Here is a 19,709-nt window from a genome sequence, read left to right as displayed (position 1 = left end):
ACTGATCCTTGCTTTATTCACGCAGTAACATCCGACATTGGGAATCATGTGGACGTAGATACAAAAGAAGGAAGATGGCATTATAAACAGCACTTGAGTTCATCAGGGCAGTGGCGGCAGCTCAGCCAGTGTGTGGCCCCCTCAGGACCTACTAGGTGGAAGGAATGCTCTGCTCCCTTCATTACTTCATAGCCAAGGTGACTTCCACTTGGCTTGTACTTTAAAATTAAGGGTCACAGTGATTAAAAACAACACGGTCAAGATATTCAGGGCTGAGTGACTGCTCCTGGGCCGCTTAGGATTAGTCTTGCAACAAGAAAGTGAGGAGCAGTGTTATGCTCTTCTCGGCAAGTGTGTGCGCGGCAGATCACAACAGACACACAAGATGATCTTTCCCTCGTGCTCAGTGGAGATACCCTTCCAGCCAATTCCTCTCAGAAGAACTGGAGGCACCAGAAGCACCACACAGGCAGCATCACCTCTTGGTTTCTCATGGTCACATTCAAGACACTTTAATACAGAAAATAGAAAAGCATTTGTGGTGGGCCTTTTCAAACCCAGAACAAGTGGGGAGGAAAGAGAAAAACGTCTAGTATCATGGTTTAGACTCTCAGAAGAGTTCTCTGTACTGCACATGCCACATCTCTTACTTGCCAATAGTGTACAACTAGGGTTTCTCTTAAGTATGCCAGTTACAAGACACTTTGAAGCTATATTTATAAGATTCCCTTAGTGGCCAATAAGGGAGAAAATTGAGGGAGGGTACCTAGCACCTTGTATTCCCTCATGTGACAACTGGAGGACTTGGCAGTGAGGTAGTAGCAACAACCCTCACGTAATGTAAAGAATTCAAATATATATAATCGTCCCTGGACACTGAAAACAAGCTGTCCTCCCAGATTTCATGCTCCAACCACCCTCTCAATGTGAAGCTGTCTACTTTATGTATCTCAAGAGAAGCTGAGAGGAAAATGGCTTCCCCGCTGAAGCCCGTCATGACTGTCCAGTTTCTCAGGACAAGGATGCAGAAACCTCGCCAGAGCCCAGGCACAAACTGTTTTGCTGAATTCATTAAGCACAATTTTTATAGAAAAGAAACTGAAGGACAAACCAAATTGAAAGAATCACTGTTATAATAACTTTAATTTATCTTGCATTTTACAGAAGTCTATGAACGATTTTAAAAAAGCACCGCCTTACCCCATCATGTTTCTCTGACAGTTGTTAAAGTAGGCAATGAGTATGTCAACAGCTTGAGCATCGGCATCTTGCAAAGATTTCAGACCAGCCGCACGCCAAAGAGCTTGGCAGTTTTTCTATCTTGTTTTTAATATAATGGTATATTCACTCTGATGGAAAACCCGTCCAGCCATCTCCACAACACACTTTGCAAAATCAGTGGTGATTAGCAAATTAGTTAGCTTTGGCACGGAGCTGTGCTCGCTTGCCCGTGACAGCCTGGAAGCCGGTTTTGATGCTGGCAACAGAGCATCGAGAATGACAAGTTTCACACTGTAAGAAATACAGTCGGGTGTCCTTTTGCAGGATTGTGTCGGGTGATCGGCACGTGTGACAGGTGACGTATTCCTCTGTAGGAAAGAAACAAAAAATTACCTAGTGGCTACACTGAGCCAGAAGTTTCTTCCCTCTGAAACACTTATACACTGAACTCCATAAGCCCAGGCTGGCACCCAGACCAAGGAAGCTTAGCTAACTTATTGGTAAGTTTATAGCTCAACTACAATATTTGTAGGGTAAGGAAACACAAGCTGTCTGCTGTGTTTAGTACCTAATGCTTCAGGTACTAAATCAAGGGTTCAAAAGAAAAAAGACTCCAAATGTCCAAGGAGGCAGCAATGCCTGCCAGATACCTACTCTTGGTTCTTCTACAGGAGAGCCACTTAGAACTTAGCTTTCCTAGGTGGTCAGAGACCTGCCCATTGTTAGGGGAGTAATTAGAAAAAATAAATAAATAAAAATAAAAGTTGGCCAGACTTGAATGCAGACATATTTCTACGACTTGCTTGGCCTTCAGCCTAGAACCAACCAGCAGCCTTAATTAGCTGGACCTTCTTAGGAAATCCAAACCCCTCTTCCCATTCCCCTAATCATCTGCCAAGGGCCCCCTCCCTGCCCCGCCTCCCCATCACTGTCATTTTCCCTCATCTTTTAAGGCCAGCCTTTGCAACTCCATTACAAACCAATGGCTCTCCCCAAAATAATACAGCTGATAAGAACATTTCAGTGATGTGCTAAAATTATACTTACTGATATATCTTCTCAAAACATTTTCTATCTGTTTCTGTTGGAATCTTCCTTTGATTACAAGTTGGTTATTACCATCTATAGAACCACTGTGAACAAAAACAAAAATATCTCATTATTGTTTTTTCCTGTAAGGGACCAAATTCCAAGACTTTTACATTTCATGAAATTAAAATATATTCCATGGCATAGGATAAGTTCTAGAAACAGTGCTATACTACCTGGGTTGTGGAAATTTATTTATTTTTATTTTTTTTTATTATTTTTTTTAAGATTTTTATTGGGGAATTGGGGGGATGGGAACAGTGCTGGGGAATTGGGGAAAGGGGAACAGACAAGTTGCTGTCGTTTTGTTCTTCAGTCTAGTTGTGGAGGATGTTGCTTCACTGGCCCAAGTTGGCACCATCATTGCGCTCTTCCCTGGCGAGGCAGATCAGTCGCCGGCTTCTGGACGGCCGCTCACTGCGGCTGCTGGCCGCTCACGCTGGCTGCTGGCCACACACGGTAGCCCATGGCAATCCACTGCCACAGGGACTGCAGCCCACGCCGTCGCCGGCGACTCACGGCAGCCCAGCTCCAGGTGGAGCTGTTGTTCAGCATCTTAGCTGTAGAGGGCAGTGTCACTGGCCCTCATATGTGGGATCCGAACCGGGGCCCTCTGGCATCCCAAGCGAGTTCTTAACCATCGCGCCACTCAGCCGGCCCATGGAAATTTATTTTTAATTAAGTAGTTGGTACCTTATGGCCTACCCATTATTTCCTAACATTGAATCCAATTTCAGCTAATTAAGTCTCCCGCAACAAATCAGATTTATAACTGAATTTAAGTCTGAAACAAACTGATTCCTAGCGTGTGATGGCCCATTTATCCAACAAGGAAAAACTTTACTCAGTGTACACCATGTGCAAAGTAGTGAGGGGAGCTATAAATATAAAAATAAAAAAGGAGTACAGATACCTTTAAAAATTCTAAGCACCAAATATTCTGATTCAGTTATATATAGTTGAAACTTTTAAAATTGTGGTGATAGTTGTTCAATTAATGTGAACATTAAAAATCACTGAATTGTACATTTAAATGTGTGAAATGTAGCTCTTATAAAACTGTTAATCACCACCCACCCTACCCCACCCCACCCCACCAAGTACAGTTGAAATCACAGGCAACATGGTGTCAATTGTGCTTAAAGAGAAACTTTTTAAAAAGAAATAAAAGTTCTGGGCTACACTTTATTTGTAGAAAATTACAAATCACAAAGTGAAACAACAAAATTCAGCCAGGTAGCATTAAATTTATATTTGTTCTGTATCTTACTATAAAACTGATTTGTAAGAACCTCTCCTATAATTCTCTCTTAACTATAAGGGTTTATTATCAGCGTCCATGGTCTTTAACCCTAAATCTCCAGATTATGGTTATTCCAATGCTTGATGTAGCAATTTTTTTCATTCACTGTCAAAATAAATTGAATTTTCTCAACAACCCTCTATTTAGCCCACTGACTTTAAGTTTACTGGTCACAACTTCTTATATTCACCCTATCTCTACAAAAACTGAATTATTCTGAGAAGTAGGAAAAACACTGCTGGCTTTTTATTAATTAATTTAATAATTAATTTGTGCAAGTTAAAAATAAACAATGATTGTAACAAATTTACATTTAAAACACAATTCTACAACAGAGCCTACATATCTACCACTGGTCAATTGAATCACTCAGCTCCACAGCAACTGTAGTCAATCTCTACAAACTGAGTTTCAAGCGTAGGAAGAACAGGATACCTTAGTTATCTCTGTACTACCAGCGAGGCACAGGATTAAGCCTTTTAAAAGCTCAAGCTCCTGAGACAGGTAGACCTGACTTTGCATATTGACTGTGCCACTAACTAGCTATGTGACCAACTACAACTTCCTTCACTGAACCTGTTTTCAAATCTTTAAGATGGGTAATATTAATTTCTACTAACAGTTCGTAGTGCTGTTGTAAAGACTGAGATGGTACCCAAAGAAGTGCAGGGCACAGTGCGTGGCACACAACGGGTGCTCAATATGTGTTGGTCATTATTATAAACTGAGTACATTACTTATTTTTAAAGGGACACTTGGCTTCCTACCACGTCTAGTCAAAACTCCACGGGATCCTGGCCTTCCTGAATGGGGATGGACTGGCTCACTGCCCTGAAACAGCGAAGTAACTAATTATGGATCCCTCTTTCAGTGTTTCTGTGCCATTCAGCAATTTATAAGCTGTATTTCATCAACAGCCTATTAACAATTTAGGAAATAATTTCTGACCTAAGAAAATGGCTTCCTCTGAAATCTAATATTTACTCCATAAAAGACCCAAGAATTCCAATTAATGACAGGAAACTCAAAATACAGCAGTGCCACGGTACTCATTTTAGGAGCCAGTTAATTCTGTTCCCTATTCCCACGCAGCCAAGCTCTCCCACAGAGATGAGCTGCTTTTCCTCTTGCACTGGCCCAAAGTTCTTCTGATAATCAGGTGGATTTTTTTTTCTAAGTGTTATATATCCTTTTCAAGTTGAGAGAAGTTATGAAATGTCTAGTAATACTGTATATAACTATATAAATGTAAATATAGTTTCTTACCTTGTACCCAATTCAGCCAATAAAAATGCGAGGAGATGTTTGGGCTGACGATGTAATCTAAAAAGAAAGTGGAATATATAAACCTTATCTTGCATGAAAATCTAACCAAACTTCTAAAAAACCATCCTGTTTACTGTTGTAATCTGTGATTACTCAGTTATTAGGTGAATTTTAGTGCACAGTACATCAAACTCTGAAATAAAGATATATATTATACAATTTGTTTACATTTTAAAGCCCATAAAACAATATTACATGTTATTTATAAAGACATACATGTGAGTAACATGGACAGGAAAGGTAAACAACTTTAGAGGATAACATCTTTTTCTGGGAAGGAAGGTGAGAGAGATACAAAAATGGCTTTAATTTTAACTGTAAAACGCTCTTTTTAAAGATCTGAAGCAAAATGTGTCAAAAGGTCAAAATACACCAAACCTAAGCAATGATACTTGGGTGTTGGTGATGCTAATTCCTATATATTTCCTATTGGAAATTTTTCATTAAAAAAAAAAGTGAACATACAGAGAAGTATTTCAAGGCAGCATAACAGCAGGAAAGTTGAAAAGAGCTTAAATATTCACAAACTGGGGAGTGGTTAATAAATTATGGTACATCTATTCTATCCTGCTTTTAGAACATGATAGGTCTCCATAAAAACACACACATAAATGGAAAAAGCAAATACAGAGCAAAGCTATTCACTTTTTAACTTAACTGTACTTACTTGGCATTGTTTAAACTTGTTCCAATAACCAGATACTATTACAATTTTAAAGACAGTTATTTTTTTCCCCAAAACGTAATGAGTGAAGGTTGGTGAAAAGATAATGAAACAAGTAAGCTCCTACATTGCTAGTGGAAGTATAAACTGGTACAAGTTTGCTGGAAAGCAATTTGCCAATGTTTGGCATAAAAATATCCATTCCTTTGGACTCAGCAATTCCACTTTGGTAATTTTTGCCCTAAGGCTCTGAGTTACTGCCAAGATACATGTATAAGGATGTGCCCTGAAGCTTTGCCTCTGATAATAAAACCCTGGAAACCACCAACCATGTGTAACTAAAAAACTGCTAGAATATGTTGTGTAGCTACTGTAAACATAATTTAATGACAAGTAAACGTTCCATAGTATATTAATAGAAAAACAGGTTAAAAACCTTATTTTAAAATATTACTATGCATAAAACTAGCTAAACATTATAAACTATGATTACCTATCTCTTAATGGTGAACTCATAGATGAGTTTTCATTTTCTTTAGCATGTCTGTATTTTCTAATTTTTCTATAATCATATACTATTGTCATCAGCAAAAAGTCTAAAACCTTTTAAGTAATGCCTATAAGCAATGAAAATAAGTGGCATATCTCTGGCTGGTGGCATTTTTAGTGATTATTTCTTCTTTTTTTGTTTACCATTGTTTTCTCTTTTATCTGCAACAAGTATGTATCACTTAGGAAACTGAAGAACAGTAGATAAGGTCAGTGGCCCTAAGGAACCTGCCAGAAAAGGTATAGCTGAGGAGCTGAGAAGAGCCAGGCCCAGGCAGTGACCTGGGGGGTGAGACAGGCAGGCATGGCATGTGATGGTAATTAAGAAAGCTGAAATCTCTTCGACTGTGTCTTGGCAATGACCATCCAAGGAAGAGGCACACCAAATTTAGCTGCTTTGCTGGAGCTCACCGTTTGCACTTTGCTTGGCAGGCCCACCCCAGCCTGATGAGTTTTTCCACCTTCCTGGGCTCCCCAGGCTCTTGCTCTGCGGCTTGCAATCAGCCTCCGCACTCTTTATTCTATCTGGTGAGGATATATTCTCATGCATCAGCATGAGTTAGCTTCTCTCACCTCCAGATGCTTGATAAAACAAGTCCTGAGACCTATGAGTCGAAAGAACTGATGGACTTGAACGGTGAGCTCCCTCAACCCAATCCTGACAGTTGTGCATTCTCTTTCTACTTGCAATCAAGTCCACAATAAGGACCTTTAACATAAACTCCACTGAGAATCTCATATTTGGGATGAAATCTGTCCATTAACCAACTTACAGTTTACAGATATCTGTAAAGTTGACAAAAGACGTTTTCTTGGTTCCTACTCGGACGACCTGTGGAGGTTTCATGACAAATTTCCTTTTCTCTCCAGCAACCATATCTGGATTCTTTTCCCTCATGATGTTGAACACTCGATTCAGTAGCTACAGAGATAAAGTGGCATTCATGTACATTCTTATTAATAGCAGGAGTATAAAGTTCCCATTTGAGTCACTTTGCTTTACCTTTAAGCAGAGCAAACTTCGCTTTTTACTAACTATACACCCATATCACTATGTGTTCTGGGAGCTCCTTGTGAGCAGGACTCAATTCTCAACGAGGATCTGGTCCATTATGGAAGCTCAGCAATTCCTTGTGAAAAATTAAATGAATGAATGAGCCCCTACTAAATCTGCTGCTTCTATGGGAAAGTATATGAGACAATGAAAAATAAGATTCAGGAAAGCCCAAACAAGCAAACTCCAGACTATCGTGGCCCTGAATCAGCCAATTCTTCCCACTGCCGCCCCTACCCCTATTCCGGGGGGCTCCATGTCCTTAAAAGTTCACAGATTCAGATAGGAACAGTGAGTACTGTGACTGCCACTCTGTGCATGCTACCCCATATGTGGGCATCAGGCAATACCACGTACTGGCTGTGTGACGTCTTGGGCTGCTTCACTATCAATCTGTAGTTTAATGGCCCTTCCAATTCAGGAAACATTTGTATTTACCTTGTTTTGGGGGGTTCTAGTGAACAGCTCAGCCCCCCATAACAGAATTTGTCTTACCTCCTCATACGTGTAGTCTCTTTCTGAGCCTGCCCAAGCAGGGCCTGTCTGGTTACTGAATGAGATACCATCATCTTTTTTGCTGTCTTCATCTTCTAAAGCTACAGATTAACAAAGACTGTAAGAATGAGGGGTAGAGGCAGATCTAGAGAAGTGAAAGCTTCAAAGACATTTGTCTTCCCTCCCAGAACTGCATTCGCAACAACCCCAAGCATAAGGCATCAAGGTTCACGAACAACCTCTGATGATACGATTTTCATAAACAACCCTTTAACAGAGACCTCTTTAGGAATTTGTGGTGACACACACACACTTGATTTAACAAACACAAGATAAAATAATGCACTGGGATAATTAGAGGGAAAAACATCTTAACTGCTCTGAAGCACTTAAGAAACATCCACATCCATAAAATTCCATCTGCTGACTATAGTAAAGTTTTTTTAAAGAAACTATAGTGCTTAAAAACTAATAAAACAGCACTTTTAACAAAGTATTTAAAAAAACTTTAACATTATTTAAAATTCAGTTACAGTAATTTTCCCAATCGCCGAATCTGTATGATTTAATGAAATCACAATTGCCAAACTCTTTCCCCATGAAATCTTTACTGTTATTAAGTTAGATACTAGCTCCTTTTAGCTTCCATTATCAGGCACTGGAAATAAGGCGCAAGAAAAAATAGAAAAGGAGCCCGCCTATCAAAGGCCTAGGCCAAAGCCTTGAGTAACCTAAAAACAAGCTGCTGAGCCTCCAATATTACCTTCATCTTTCTCTAGAATTTCATCCTCATCTGGGAACTTGACATTCTTCTTTTTCTTCTTTTTATTGCCAAGCATAATGTCAAGGTCATCCTCTGGTTCAGCTGGTTCTTGAACATCACTTTCAATCTTAAGATCCTAAGAAATTAAGATAAAAGAGTATCAACATTTTGATACTAGGACCATTCTTTTTAAATGACATGGCCTGATATCCTTTTAAAGGAAAAAAAATTTAAATATTCAAAACTGAAGTTACATATAAGAAATGTCACAGGTAAGTCCAAATGGCTCTGTCATTTAAACTGGAAATTCTTCGAGACAGTTTTGTGGTATCTTGTTTCCTTTCTTTTGTCCATCAGCCTTGAAATCATAACATTATTGTCCATGTTTCCAAACCAGGCCACTGGCAGAATCACCAGGGAAACCTTTAAAAGATTCTCAGATCTTCTGATTGTCAATCTTTAGCAGGAACAGGGGTCAGCAGTATTTTAAAGAAGTTTCTAAGTATTCTGATGCAGTCAGTAGGAGGGTTTTTTCCTCCTGACACCAAATACATGGTGTTTTTCCACATCAAGTCAACTCTCTGACACTAACTAGGTGAAGTACAAGTCAATTCAATTCTGATATTAGTGTAATCAGTGACAAACTCCACAGGTTTAAGGGCTCAGTCCCACAAGACTGTCCTCACTTCAGAGGCCAGTCAAATGTATAGGGTCCCCAGCTTACCCACACTTATGTCTGACTTGGCTACAGACTCAGAGATTCCCACAACACCCTCCCCACAAGGTTCAATAATTTGCTAGAATGACTCAGAACTCAGGAAAGTACTTAACTATTACCAGTTTATTATAAAGGATGCGATGCAGAACAGCCAAATGGAAGAGATGCACAGAGCATGGAAAGGGGGAAAGGAGGGCAGGTACAGAGCTTCCACGCCCTCTTCAGATACACTGCTTTCCCAGCACCCTGATTTGTTCACCAGCCCTGAAGCTCTCCAAACCCTACCATTTAGGGTATTTTATGGAGGCTTCATCATGCAGGCATGATTGATTAAATCATTGGCCACTGGTGATTGAACTCTATCTCCAACCCTTTCCCTTGGGGGTGGGGTATGGGGGTGTATATGAAAATTCAAATCCTCTAATCATGGCTTGATCTTTCTGACCACCAGCCCCTGTGCTGAAGCTACTCAGGAACTCCCAGCCATCAGTCATCTCAAAAAGACGCTTTTATCACTCCAGAGATTCCACAGGTTTTAGGAGCTGTATGCCAGGACAGACACAAAGACTAAATATTTATTTTTTATTATACCACAGTCAACCTGGCACCAGACTGCGAAGCATCACGTCAATAGATGCCATCATGAAAAAGGGAAAAGGCAGGACCCATGGAGACTTAGGATCATGTGATGAATGGATGGAGACAAGGTAAAGGCTGATCCCAAGATTAGCTGCTATAGTCATGGATGCAAACAGGGCATATCACAGCCCAGAAATGAGTCATAACCCCTCAACCCCAGAAGAGCAGAAAGGGCGCGTCTCAGTCTCTAGCCTTCTAATTTCTCCCTCCTTTCATCAGCTTACCCAGCTCCCTACCCTGAAATATGCTGTCAGCATTATCTATCAATATCTACTTTTGTGTGCCTACATCCTGAACTAGTCCGACAATGGCTATAGAAATTTCAGAAATCTTATCAGAAAAGTTGGAATAGCGGGAGTAAACAAAGCACAGCTTTTAGATCCCAAATCCAGCTGTGTAGTCTTCGTGTCCACATTTGGCCATCAAAGACCCATCAGCCCATGCCTATTAGCTGCATAACATGCAAACAAAAAACTAGGTATTAACCTAGTCTCAAGGATGACAGTCAATAAATGAGAAACTCAGATATGCCGAATATAAATTAGCACACACCAGCCAGATTCTCATCCTATACTATTATTTATTTTATCCTAGTAAGATCTACTTCCAAACTGAGGCTAAGACCCAGTGAAAGGCAGAGACAAGCACAAGGTATTTTTTAAGATTTGTCAAAACCCCGGTGATGGTTTGAAAATTCAGATGGGAGAATAACCCAAGATCTTAAAAACACTTCAGCTTTGGGGCCGGCCGAGTGGCGCGATGCCAGGGGGCCCTGGTTTGGATCCCACATATGAGGGCCAGTGACACTGCCCTCTACAGCTGAGATGCTGAACAACAGCTCAACCTGGAGCTGGGCTGCCGTGGGTCGCCGGCGACGGCGTAGGCTGCAATCCCTGCTGCAGTGGACTGCCATGGGCTACCGAGTGTAGCCAGCGGCCAGCATGAGCGGCCGTCCAGAAGCCGGCGACTGATCTGCCTCGCCCGGGAGGAGCGCAGTGATGGTGCCAACTTGGGCCGGTGGGGCGGCGTCCTCCTCGACTATACTAAAGAACAAAGGGACAGCAATTTGTCTGTTCCCCTTCCCCCAATTCCCCAGCAGTGTTCCCATCCACCCAATTCCTCAATTAAAAAAAAAAAAAATCTTTAAAAAAAACAGAAACACTTCAGCTTCGAGTTAACATCCATGCCTTGCCTGATAAGGATATCTGTAAAAACATCTTACGTTATGACTTCAAGAGCAGAGAAAAAAGTATCCAAGTACTTAATAAGAGTAGAGCTTATAAGTGACTCTTCAGGACAAAAGCTGCTAGAGGAATCAACCAAAAAGCCCTGTTAACCAAGACTTTCTGTGGCATATCTCTGATGTGTCACTTTGTTACTCAGGATATTTAAACCTCAGTGTTCAGTAAAATTTAAACGTTTCTCCTTCTCAATTTCCCTGCAATAGTAAGAAGAGAAGAGAATCCCCAAACAGGAAGAAAATAAGAGAAATCCAGGTAAAATCATCCTGTTCTAAAGGACTCTAAATTATCCCTTAACTAAAATAACCTCTGAAAACAGGAAAAATATCTTATTCATTTTAGTACCTTAGCAATCAGCACACAATGCCTGACTCACTGTAATCACCAATACATATTTGCTGAATTAACCAAATCATCAAAATTGTGACATTTGTTTCCCAAATTCAATGACTTATTGTATACATTTCCTGCTACATGTGGGATACACCTTGTTTACTTGAGTTTGAGCAAATAAAACTATTTATCAAAGAAAAACTGGGATAGAAGACACAAAATGGAACACAGTGCATCTGTGTGTTCTCAACTCTTGCGCTTTCTCTGTTTATACATAAAATTGTTATTATCCTGGGTTTTATAAACAGATGTTGAATTCTGCCCAAGTCATAAACAGTGTCTTTAAAATGGAAGCTCTAAGTAAGGGTAGAACAGACTTACAGCTCCTTCCTACATCCATTCTCCTATTCACCTACCTACCCACCCATCTCTCTAATCGTTCAATTTTAAGATATTTGTATTGGAAATCAATTCAATAATATGACAACCCACAAAATCAGAGAACTCCATAAAACTAGCCTGAATGCTGTCTCCTATAGGCCATAAGATCATCAGTCACCAACCACCACAGGCTGGGGGTCATTCTTTGCTGCTCATAGGTGCACATAAATTTGTGTATCTTCAACATGCTACCAAAAGTTTAACAGAAGAAACCATGAGAATACAGTAATACCTTGGTTTGCGAGCATAATTCGTTCGGAAACAAACTACTCGTATTGCAAGACATTGCTCATTTACCACGTTAAAATGTATTAGAAATGTTTGCTCGTCTTGTGCAACACTTGCAACCAAGTTACTCGCAATCCAAAGTTTTACTGTATGTGCTTCACAAGATTTCTCACTTACAGAAATATCTCCTCCTCAGTAAATCTCAGTAGTTAATGAAAAGGGGCATTTTGTAATAATTTTAAACGCACACAATACGATGTATAAAACCTAACTTATATTCCTTTGAACCATGAATTCCTTTAAAATACCTAGTCAGACACAATGCCCCAAAAATGACCTTAACAGTTGTGATTAAGTACTTAACAAAGGCAAAGCTAGTAAGAGATGACAAAGAGGGAGAAAACAGCCAGTTAGCAACCTTTCAAGAGGTCAAATTTTACCTTCAATAAGAAAGCAATACTACCTTTACACCTTCTTCAGCTTCATCAATATCAAATATCTTTTTTGTTTTTTTCTTCTTTTTCTTTTGATTAAAGAAGTTCAAGTCATCTAGATCGTCAGAAGCATCTAAAAAGACAAGATAATTGAGATTCAACTATTAACAAATAACAGAAGGCAAAGCATCAAATTATGAGTTAAACCAACATTTCAGCTATTTATTAATCAAGTCACCAGAATAGAGAGATCAGGTATTAATTAGTACAGTGGGTTCCATAACCACAAAGGTTATGGTTCTGAGAAACATAATGGTAGATCAACTCAAAACTTTGTAGGAAAAATCTGGTTAGGGGACCATGTTAAGAATATTTATTTAGGGGCCGGCCAAGTGGCTCAGTTGGTTAAGAGCTCGCTCAAGAGTTTGAGCTCTGAGCAACAGCGGTTCGAGTGCTGGCCTGAGCTGAGCAGCCGCTGAGCCAACAGGTGGCAGGATGGCTCAGCTAAAATAAAAAATAAAAAATAAATAAAAAAGAATTTTTATTTAGTAATCTGACTATATCATGCCTCATTATTCCCAACACAAAGTCAGGGTTCTAACACAATTTCCAAGGCTCTGCAGCTTTATCGCTCTACTTCTATCCACCATCTCATGTCCCACACCTTAATCCCTGGTTCCAGCCCAACTGAACTACTTCACTTCTGAGTGTAGAATATAGTCTCTCACCTCCAAGCCTTCTGCTGGGCCCTCCCACACAGCACTTACCTTCATTTTATAGGAAACTTTCTCTGAGCCTATTCCCCCTTTCCCCTAATTGGTGCTTCAACAGTACCTCCTGTTACCCCAACAGAGGTACTTACCGGCTTGCTTATCTATCTCCCTACTAGATACTATGATTTTTCCACCTAAATTCTAGGATCTAGCTCAACATACTATTGAATCAATCAACAAAAGGCCTTATAAAGTATTTCATATTAATTAAATAAGGCTACAATATAGATAAAATGAAATTTTGTCCACTATTAGTGAGTAATGAGTTCTGTTCCATAAGTTTTCCATTTGTTCTTTCTTGTTGTATACCAGGAATATTTTGGGATCCCTCTAATACAAAGTTTTTCAAGGAGCTATTTACAAATTCATTTTGTTTCATTTCAAGAATGATTTACTTTCCAAGTTTGTTTTTAAACATATAAGATGCTTAGCACATGGTAGATGGTCAATGAATTCCAGTTCTCTCTATTCCCAGCAGAGTCTTATATTTTTTACTGAATCATAAACAGACATTATATTTACTGAATCATTTGTTTTTAATAGTGAAATGGTATCTATGTTAGAGCACAAGAGTGAATAACTAATGCTGATGTCTAAACCAAAACATTTTACATTGTAATTTTAATCTCTTCTACACATTTTCATATTTGCTAAGACACAAACTACCTTAGTCCTATTTCTACCACCACCATTAAAAGTGGAGATGAGGACCAGCCAAGTGGCTCATTGGTTAAAACTTGGCTCAGGACGCGAAATCTGAGCAGCAGGGCCGCTGGTTCGGATCCCACGTGGGTGACGCTGCACCTTCTACAGCTAAGATGGTGAGCAACAAACAGCTCGACCTGGAACTGGGCTGCCGTGAGTCGCTGGCAATGGCGTAGGCTGGAGTGGGGCTGCAGTGGGCTGCCATGAGCGGCCGGCAGCCGGCGAGAGCTGCTGTGGGCCAGTGACCAATCTGCCTCAGCCGGGAAGAGCGCAATGATCACAATACCAACTTGGGCCAGTGAACCAACATCCTCCACAACTAGACTGAAGAACAAAAGGACAGCAACGTGTCTGTTCTCCTCCCCCAATTCCCCAATAAAATCTTACAACAAAAAAAAAGTAGAGACAAGACTTGACAAGTTAAACTAGAAAACCAGCCCTGGAATGACAAGGTTTTGTCACCTCTGCCACTTGTGGATTCAGTGGGACAAGTCTATCAGAAATCTGACAAGGTCCAATGCACACAGGCTGCTGATGTCCTCAACTTCACTGGAACAGCTTATCAGGCTGTGAGGTCATTGTGTGCACAAAATCCAAAACACCAGTGGAAAAGAACCGTCTCCCAGGAAAACCGACTCTCTCACATCTACCGCTCACCTTTTTTCCTACTGTCCTCTTCATCAGCTTCTACATCTTTGTCCTCAGTTGGCTCTGGCTCCACTTCTTTTGTTTCTGAGGGCTGGGTTTCTTCTGTCTGGGCATCCCCTTCCTCATCTAACATAAAAGGCTTCTTCTTCTTCTTTTTCTTCTTGCTCATAGTAGGATCGAAAATCATCTGTTTAAAAGGGACCAAGTGATTGTTTTTAATGATGGTCACATTCCAAATATGCAATATCCTCAAAAGGCAAACTTGTAAAGAGTATCGGATGCATTGAAGTACCAAAAAAGGATAAAAAAAAAAAAGTCCATCCAACCTTCCTTATACTATTAAACATGGTAGGGGGTGGGGGAGTAGGGGTGGCGGGGGAGGTGATCCTTCAACACGTATACCTGCCTTTCAATTTGTAAATTATCACAAGATACAGCAACTTCACTTTTAGTTCAATGAGCAAATGATGAATAAATCATGGAATTTAGGGAAGGGACCTTAGCAACAACTTATGCTACATCATCCCTTACTTTTATGGATGAGAAAACCAATACCTAGGCAGGTTATACTCGTACATGTTTTATTTAAGGTTGGCAACCTGGGGTTGCTACACCAGAAGACTGGACCTAATAATTTTTTTTTTAATCTGGATATTCAGATATTCCTTTAAGGAAATCCATCAGCAACCCTTCATATAGCAAATCTCTATCTGAGTAAGAGAAACTTCTATACAATCTTTTACTCTGCTTTCTGGAACATTAAAAGCTTTCTTAAGTTATTTTTATCTAATGTCCACTAGAGAGAGAATAAGTGAAAAACTAATTTATAAGTTCTTGTAGATTATCTTAGAAAAAGATACAGATAAAGTTATTTTAGACATAATAGTTTAAACAACATATATGTAAAGAGTGAGGTCTTTGAAGTCAAACAGAATTGGATTCAAATCCCAAGTATTTTTCTCTAAGCCTCTTACCAGTCTTGGTCCAAATTCTACCATGTTTAAATCCAGCATTTTACCCAATGATCTGTTGTGACAATGTATTGAAGTGTTTAAGAGAAAAGGTCTGGAGCCCAACTGATGGAATTCAATTACTATCATAATTTATGTAATGCTTTACAATTCACAAAGCATGGTATATCTCAATTCCTATCAGTGAAATTTCATCATCTCAGGGTGACCTAATATCCATTACCTATCATGAAACTCTCAAAACAAATTCCCCAAATTGATTCTAATTAGCTTAAATTTCTTTTATGTCCCAAGTACATTAAGGAAACTGAGATACACTGAAACCAAACTATGGTCTGTAATAAGGCAGGGCAGTTATCATCATCACTCAAAGAAGGAACTGCAAGACACTCTGGAAATTGATACAGCCTCATTTCAAAGTTATCCTCTCCTCTCTTAATAAGGATCTAACTGCATAAATGAATAATTCTAAAAATGCAGTCAGTCTGAAGAACATAATTTGGCAAACTTAAAGAGAAGAGTCAGGAGGAAGGAGTTCCCCACTACTGACCTACTGAGACATACATCACCCCACATGGATCTGTTCCAGGGCATTCCTGCGATACGAAAATTTGGCACTATAAATTTGGTTGTCTGGCAGGGCTTACAATTCATTTATTGCATTTTCCCAAGTATCAAGAGCCCTGGAATATTATCTTTTAACTATTATTAACTATTATTCAGCAAGACAGATCAAAGATGGGAGGGATTCTGAAATCAGAAGGACAACATTGTCTTCAGAAAAAAATCATATTTAGTTCTATAGGGTAAGTTTGGTTGTAGCCATCTAACAGGTATTAAACATGCAGGAGTTATACACTGAAATAGTTAACATCTCTTATTTCCTCTGGATACTTAAGACATATATTCATTGCCTCATTTTATTCACACCACCCATCAAGTTAAAAATAAGGAAACCAGGGATCCCAAAGCAGTGCCCTCTCCCTCACAAGGCCATATCAGTCTTGACCTAAAAAATGTTTTTTTAAGACGTTCACATATGACAACAAATTATCACATTCTAAATGTCTTGTTTATGAAACTAGTTAGTTTGGATTTGAGAAGCAAAAAGTTGCTGACAGGTTTTTATGGATAAACCAGACTCTCTTGAACTATTTTTTTTTAAAAATCTTTAACAAAGCCTTCAAAAGCAGTTTTTCATTTCCAACTTCCCACTGTGGGTTGGGTTGGAGGTGAGAAAAAGGGATACCAGCAAAAATTACCCAGACAATAGTCTGAAGTGCTTCATCATTTTGGAAGCCTACTCCCATCCATCATGCCTTACCCAAGATGATAACTTTATGGACACATCACACCAGGTGGGTTACAAAAGAACCCAGAGAAGCAAGGTGAACGGAACAAATGCCAAGTGTCATCATCTTTGGGTGACATCTCTTTGTATTCTTGTTTTGTAAACTTCGTACGACATATTCTATTTTTAATCAGAAACTTCTTTTTTAGTTTAAAGCTTCTTTTGTAAAACACCTTACTTAGTGTTGTGTGAAAACCCGATATTCTGACACCTTGTGAATGGGGCCTAGTAATAAGCAATAATTTTGACTATTGACATCACTTTAAAAAAATGGTCTGAAAAATAATGAATGCTTGCAGATTAGAAATTTTTTCCTTACTGGGTGGCACCCATATTTCTAGGATAGTGCTTTTGAAAGGTCTTGGTTCCACTAAATTCAAAGAGATTATGTTTTGGTGAGTGTTGGCTTAATTACCAGGTTTAAAAAGAAATGTGTGCAGTTTAATCATTTCCATGTACAGATTTTCACTTGATCCTTACAAGTGTGTAGTCAGGAATTAAGAATTAGCCTAATACTTATCTAGTCAACAATAATGGAGGAACCAGAACCTTCACATAACCTCCAGAGTGGAAGCCAAAGGCAGGGTTCTAGACACACTAACTTCCTTTGTGATATTGAGCAAGTTAACCTCCCTGGGTCCTAATTTCCTGTCTATAAAAAATGAAGTTGGATGGCAGACCTAAAAAGTGCCAAGTTGCTTAATACTTTATTGGCTTTCAAAAGGTCTCTGCTAGAATGCTGGTTCTGCCATCTCTGCTTGACAAAATCCTATTCGCCCTTCAGTAATGCATTCATATTCTACTTCCTTCAAAACCTGATCCCACTACCAAACTGAATCCTCCAGGCCCCCAAATCTCTATGTTGAAGGCTCTATTTCTACCTCCTGTAGTAACTAGTAGATCTCTTAACTCCCTTACAACACTTAAGTATTTTCCCATACAAACCACACAGAATAGCACCCCACAGTACCTTGTACTACAAAGGTACTTTATTTGTTGTTGGTTATGAAAAGCTTAGAAAATAGGTAAACAAAATGTAAAACACTGCCACTCTCAGGAACTTTTAAAATACAGTAGCACAGAGTAATCAATGTCTTTACCATGACCTGCAAGCAAGAACTACCTACTACTTCCTTTAGATCCTCAGCTTTTCTCCTAAAAGAGCAAGAGCCTCCTAGTCACCTAGATGAAGGAAAAATTGCATAGATCTGGAATTCTACTACTGGTCCAGCCACTTACTATTTGATCATAGGCATTATACGACACTCTAAGCCTCAGTTTTCTCATCCCTAAAATCGGTATAACAATACTTATAGAGTTGTTGTGGGAATCCAATGAGAGATTGGAGTCCCTTCCAGAATAAATCCAAATTCCTTAATTTGGTCTTCAAATCTCTCCGTGAACTAGCCACTACCTTCATTTCTAGAGATTAAATTAACTCTAACCTAACTGGAGAATATTCTACTTTCTGTGAGCACAATTACTTGTCTTTTTAACCACTCCCTTGCCCTGTGATCAGATCTTTCCACTACTTGAGAAAATTCTAAGGATCCTTCAGGGACTATGATGGAGAAATCTTCGAATTTCTCCCCCTCCTTCTCTCCAAGGCCCTATAGGCCAAGCACTTGAACGTTTACTTAAGTGAATTATAAATTCAAGAGCTTTTTTTAGGTGGGCAGAGCTGGCCAGTAAGCGGTAGCCCCCACCATGTTAATCAGTACGTACTGGCAATACTTAAAATCAAATTTCATTTTTAGCCGTTTGACTGCACATGAATTGGGGTAAGTATGGCCAAATGGGATTTGAGGAAATTTGCTGAGGTACAAGCACGACAATAGAAAAAGATCCAGCCAGCTTCGCAGCACGGGCTTCCCGCTCCCGTCGCTGTGAGCTGTTAAGGAAAGCTCAGGGACTCCCGCCCTAAAACTTTCCGAGGTTAGACACTTTGAGCCTGAAGAATCTTTTCCTCTCGTCCTATCTCCCTCAGCCCCTAGTCTTTTAAAGAAATAATGCTCGAGATGAGAACAAGAGCGGATACCGGCCAGGACAAGCCAGCCTAAAAGTTTTTAACGAGGGCGCTCCAACGGAGCCGAGGGAGGCTCCTCTCGGCACCCCCGGCGCCAAACGAGGCGAGTTACAAATGCAGTGTCAAATCGAAAGGAATGCATGGGTCGCCAACCCCAATCTCCTTCAGTTGGGGCATTAGCCGGCATTCAAGCCCCCTCCTGAGAGGGCGACTCAACTTGCTCCCCATTCCGGAAACGCTGGTCTCAGTGCCGCCGCCCAGAAAGGAGCCCAGCGCGGCCAACCCCGCGGCTCCACAGTCCTCGCCGGCTCTACCGCTCCAGGTCGCCTAGGCCCGGCTACTCCACATGGCGGCCGGCCGCTAGGCCGCAGGCCCGGTCTCCCACAGTAGGATGAGTTCGGCTCCCCACCTCAGTCCCTAGCCTTATCGCCAAGTTCAGACCCTCACCTCGTCCCCGGACATGGCTGCGGCTCAAGTGGACTCGGCACAGACGGGAAGTTGGACGGGTCAGCCCCAGGCCCCAGCGACAGCACTGCTCTTGCCGACACCTCTCCCACCACCGCACTAGGCTCTTGCATCAGCGAAAGGGAACGACACCCCGCCCTCGACTCCCAAGCGTTGGAATTGCGCCTGCGCAGAGCCCGCCAGTGCGCAGGCGCATGATGGAGCTGACCTAGAGCGCTCCGTCTGGCGCGAGATACGCGGCGACGCCGCGGGGTCAGGCAAGCCGGGACTTG

At 40.5% G+C, this 19,709-nt stretch overlaps 2 protein-coding genes across 2 annotated transcripts in view; one reads left to right on the top strand and one right to left on the bottom strand.

Moving 5' to 3' along the window:
• Nucleotides 1-1,115: 1,115 nt before the first annotated feature.
• EIF2S2 (eukaryotic translation initiation factor 2 subunit beta) lies at nucleotides 1,116-19,589 on the bottom strand. Its single transcript, XM_019655212.1, has 9 exons — nucleotides 19,420-19,589; nucleotides 14,634-14,811; nucleotides 12,528-12,631; nucleotides 8,465-8,600; nucleotides 7,702-7,802; nucleotides 6,926-7,074; nucleotides 4,880-4,936; nucleotides 2,269-2,354; nucleotides 1,116-1,589 (listed from the first exon to the last, which is right to left on the bottom strand). The coding sequence occupies exons 1-9, from the start codon at nucleotides 19,432-19,434 to the stop codon at nucleotides 1,414-1,416; spliced, it is 1,002 nt and encodes a 333-aa protein (XP_019510757.1). The 5' UTR covers nucleotides 19,435-19,589; the 3' UTR covers nucleotides 1,116-1,413.
• ASIP (agouti signaling protein) overlaps nucleotides 8,626-19,709 on the top strand; it is a 107,077-nt gene continuing 95,993 nt past the window's right edge. The window contains exon 1 of the mRNA XM_019655221.1: nucleotides 8,626-9,889. The gene's annotated coding sequence lies outside the window, so the exon portion shown is untranslated. The remainder of the gene's footprint in view (nucleotides 9,890-19,709) is intronic.

This window comes from Hipposideros armiger, unplaced genomic scaffold (genome assembly GCF_001890085.2).
Source record: "Hipposideros armiger isolate ML-2016 unplaced genomic scaffold, ASM189008v1 scaffold_238, whole genome shotgun sequence".
In the NCBI taxonomy this organism is placed as follows: Eukaryota; Metazoa; Chordata; class Mammalia; order Chiroptera; family Hipposideridae; genus Hipposideros; species Hipposideros armiger.
The sequence above is the reverse complement of the archived record's forward strand: the minus strand, read 5'-3'. Positions and strand labels throughout refer to the sequence as shown.

Coding starts and splice junctions, on each gene's coding strand:
- EIF2S2 (XM_019655212.1), bottom strand. Junction 12,632..14,633: donor AGAGGACAGTAGGAAAAAAG/GTGAGCGGTAGA, acceptor TTGTCTTTTTAG/ATGCTTCTGACGATCTAGAT. Junction 8,601..12,527: donor AAGCTGAAGAAGGTGTAAAG/GTAGTATTGCTT, acceptor TTAATTTCTTAG/GATCTTAAGATTGAAAGTGA.